Below are 4332 nucleotides of genomic sequence, written 5' to 3' on the forward strand. Positions count from 1 at the left end.
GGCTGGATTCAAACCCGCTGCCTTAGGTGTATGTGGCTGGCGCCTGATCCTTCATTTTAAAGGATACTTCAGCTGTCCTGAGAAAGAGTAGAAAAGAGATTACCCTGCAGGATTCCCAACCTATCTCTCTTCTTTCCCACAAGTCCTTCCAGATTAGCCACAGGTATTCAGAGGACAAACTCCCCAATCTTATCACCCTCTCCCCAGTTTTACTTCCAGTTATCCTGCTCTACCCCTACTCTCCCCCAAAGGTCACTGCACATAACTCTGAGCCCTTAGGTGGCCTTTAAGGGAGGGGAGGGGAGTCCTGCTAAATGAGGGCAGCTCCTTCACTCAAAACACAGGGCAGAGCAGACAGAATCTGCTGTAGGGTGGGGATGGGCGGCTAGCCACTGTGAGTTCGGAAGCATTTGAGGCATCCTGCCCTTCAGTCCTCTTTTGTTCCCACTTTCCCCTGTAGACCATAGTGACCTGGGAAGAAGAGCAACTGGTGTGTGTACAGAAAGGGGAGGTCCCCAACCGAGGCTGGAGACACTGGCTGGAGGGAGAGAAGTTGTATCTGGTAACCTGGGAGAGGACTGGGGGGTGGAGGTGGGGGGGTGTCACACATGGGAGTGTCTGGAGAAGGGCCTCCTGGTAGGTGCATCCCCTTACCCAAACCAAACAGTTCTGCTACTCCACCCCCAATCTCACTCCTCCTTTCAAGGAAGGCTCCAAGGAGGGAAAACAAAAGCATCAGGAAGAGTGGGAAGAGGAAGAACTGGAGTAGCCGTGGTAGGACCTGGCTACTCCTCAGATGAAGGCCCATGAATTATAACTGCAGTGATGGAGACTTCACCCACTTCACATCCCCTAACCTAGCCACCTCCCTTCCTCTGGGGTGAAAAGTTGAAGATTTAAAATAATAATACAATTCCTCATGCATCAGATATTGTCGTAGCTGTATCCTGAAGGATTACATGGAGGTCAAGGACTTTGAAAAAGGAACTCCAGCTGGCAAGGACCCTCTTTCTCTCCTCATTCTTCCTCTGTTCCCAGGAACTGACGGCAAGGGATGCAGTGTGTGAGCAGGTCTTCAGGAAGGTCAGCTAACCAGACAGGAGCAGAGGCCCTCCAACAACATTGGTCCACAGACCCCTCTTGGTTTTGGCCCCTTCAAGCCTGGATTGTGCCAGGTCTGCAGTCCCCATACCCTCCCTCTGGGTTCCTTCCTTATCCCTTCGTGTTAATCTGTAACTTGCAGCCCCTGGGCCAAAGTCTTCTCTTCCTCACACTCTATTGCCTAGGAGTGACCTCACTTCCAGGTCAAGGTCTGGCTTCCTGGTTGAAAAAAATGGCAAAGGGCAATGGCCCTCGAGAATAACCAGTCTTGACTGTCCCAGGTTCACTCAGTCTCTCATTTTCCTTCTCAGGAAAAAATACGCTTTGGGCATTTGGGGGTTAGAAAAAATTCTATCCTGGTGGACCTTTTGGAAAACCATGACTTGGGTTCAAGAATTTAAACAGGAACTATTGGGCTAGTGTTTTTGTCTTTTTCTTTGTCCTCATTCTGGAGAAACCTCCTGTGCTCAATAGATAGAGCCAGGCCCTAGGCATGCCTCCCCACCACCTTATCCCCCAGGGCTCAACAGACTCTCTGACGTCTGAAGGCATCCTGGCTACTTTATACTTCCATCCCACATGCTGGAGAAGATGGGATGGGACTGGTCAAGACCTTTGTCCAGGGTGGCACCTGTAGCTCAAGTGGTTAAGGTGCCAGCCACATACACCAGAGCTGGCAGGTTCGAATCCAGCCCAGGCCTGCCAAACAATGACAACTACAAGCAAAAAATAGCCGGGCGTTGTGGCAGACGTCTGTAGTCCCAGCTGCTTGGGAGGCTGAGACAAGAGAATCACTTAAGCACAGAGTTTGAGGTTGCTGTGAGCTGTGATGCCATGGTACACTACCCAGGACCTACCCAGGACAACAGCTTGAGGCTCTGTCTCAAAAAAAAAAAAGACCTTTGTTCAGTGCTGGGGGAGGTGGGGATCTTCTCACTAGTGACCTGGCCTCCATGGCTGCCCTGGAAAGACCAGAAAAGACTGAAAAAGGAAGCAGCCAGAGATGCCAAGGGATGGAAAGATGAGGGATATGGGGTGGACAGCAACCAGAGAAGCCCAGCAAGCCCCATTAGAGGAACCGTCTGCTCAAAAGCCAGCAAGGCTAGAGGCAGGGGGAGCTGAGGACAGCAAGGCCCCTCTAAGGTCCCAGAGTCTGGGCTGCCTTGGAAAACAGCCCAGAAGGGTGGGGCTGTTTCAGGGTCAGGGCCAGCTCCAGCCTCTGACCTCTTCCCCATTTGTTCCTTCAGAATAAAAGTCCCATGGGCAAGTGTCAGAGAGAAAAGGGCTTAATGTGGAGGTGGGGACTGAAGCTGGTGGATGGAAGAGTTGAGAGTTTGGAAAGTCCCTGGCTCCACTGGATTATCACTCTTGGCCCCTCTTCCTATAATGACCAGACCTCCTACAGAGAAAAGACAGTTATTGGGGCTCTAGCCAAGAAGAAATATACTGACCCCACCAAATACCTTGGAATGAATTTGGAAAAGAAAGAAAAGAACTCAAGAGTTGAACTGAATAGCTTATTTCCTGGCCTCCTGCCCCCCAGTCTCTGCAGAAGTCCCCAGCACAGTGGGGAGTAGACCAGCAGAAGCTCTGAGGGCTGCCAGCTCCTACCTCGTCCCTTTCCCAGGCACAGGAAGATGCTCCATGTGTACTTGCCCACTGCCCAAGCTTCCAGGTCAACACAGTGTCCTGCCTTTTGAGTTCATGGTGCATGTGAGACCCACCACCTTCCTTCCTCTGTGCTCTGTGCACAGAACAACAGCTGTGGCTTCTTCACTGACCTGAGCAGGTGGCACAATTCAGAGGTAAAAGCATCACTTGAGGAGTCACTGCCACTGCCTTGCTGGCTGACCTTGGGCAGATTATTTTGCTTCTGTGTGCCTGTGTTCCCTCACAGGACATGACCGGCTCAGCTGTGATGTTCTGTGACTGATCTCTTGTCTTGCCTTCCACACCCACTCCCTCCCTTAGATTCCTCTCCTTTCTTGGCTGTTTCCAGAAGAGAATTCCTCATGTCCCTGCTGCAGCTATAAGGAAACTATGGTCACCCTTAAAGTAACTAAAGCTTGTCCTGCTGGGTCCTTAATGGAGACAGAACCCACACGGGAAGGAGCAGACAGATGGAAAAGCTCTCTCACCTGAGGTCACTCCCCTACCCACCCCAACCTTTCTCCCCACCAGCTGTTCTTTCTTAGTAGCACAAGTGGAATGGGGAACCATTTGATTACGATTTATTAAAGTCTTGGAGGAAACAAAAGGAAAGGGAACAGAGAGTGACCTACACCTTGATTATCCAGGGCACCAATGTAGCCTCACCCATAAACTCCTTACTGTGGAAAGGGGGATCCTGCAGGATGTCCCACAACCGCCTTGCTTATTAGCAAGCACAGCACAGGCACAGTGTGCTTAGAGCAGGCGTCCTCAAACTACGGCCCGGAGGCCACATGCAGCCTGCCTAGGACATTTATCTGGCCCACCGGGTGTTTTTGCTCCTCTGCCTGTCCTGCTTAGCAGCCGACTCATCCCAGGGCCCACAATCCGGCCCTCCAATGGTCTGAGGGACAGTGAACTGGCCCCCTATTTAAAAAGTTTGAGGACCCCTGGCTTAGAGGGTCCTTTACTAAAGGTGTTTGTTTCAGGATGAAAGTCCACACAAAGCCTGGTGGGTATGGGAGATGTGGAACTAGGATCTCCAGGCTCTGAACTTATTCCTTTGGACAATCTGCTGGTGCAAAACCTGGTCCAAGAGTCTCAAGAGGCACACTATGGGTAACCTCCCCTAGGGTGGAAAGGGCATTCTATCTGGGACTGCTCTTCCCTGCTCATCTGTGCCCCCTTTTCAACTGCCTCTTGGCTCTTTTTAAACCTTTACTCTTCTCCCAAAGCCCTTCCTCCTCCTCAAAGACCTGTTGGCCTCCTGCAGGTCATTCTTTAATCTATCCAGTACAGCTACTAGATAGGGAAGAATAAAAGGGACCTTCAAATCTTAAGGTTGAGGAGGACAGAGTCAGAGCCTGTCTTGATCCAGCTTAATGCACCTGAAATACAACCATACCTAGCAAAAATAACATCCTGCTATACTGACTATACTAAAATAATATATCTACTTCCACAATGACCAGCCTCTGAGATGGCCACCAACATCCCCTGCTTCCTACTAGTCCTGTCCTTATGTCATCTCCTCCCACATTAAAGCTGGGTCACAGGCTCGGCGCCTATAGCTCAACCGGC

General features: G+C 50.9%; 1 protein-coding gene across 2 annotated transcripts in view; it reads left to right on the top strand.

The window, feature by feature from the left end:
* The window catches only part of RBP5 (retinol binding protein 5), a 4777-nt gene extending 3254 nt beyond the window's left edge, over positions 1-1523 (top strand). Inside the window, exons 3-4 of one of the 2 annotated variants that reach the window (XM_012809322.2) lie at positions 461-562; positions 707-1031. In XM_012809322.2, coding sequence (XP_012664776.1) covers positions 461-562; positions 707-769 — 165 coding nt within the window. In that variant the 3' untranslated portion in view covers positions 770-1031. The other variant, XM_003796468.3, reaches the window with a different exon arrangement.
* The last annotated feature ends 2809 nt before the right edge of the window (positions 1524-4332 follow it).

The sequence above is a fragment of the Otolemur garnettii genome, unplaced genomic scaffold, assembly GCF_000181295.1.
Source record: "Otolemur garnettii isolate 467f Iridium unplaced genomic scaffold, OtoGar3 scaffold00104, whole genome shotgun sequence".
NCBI lineage: Eukaryota > Metazoa > Chordata > Mammalia > Primates > Galagidae > Otolemur > Otolemur garnettii.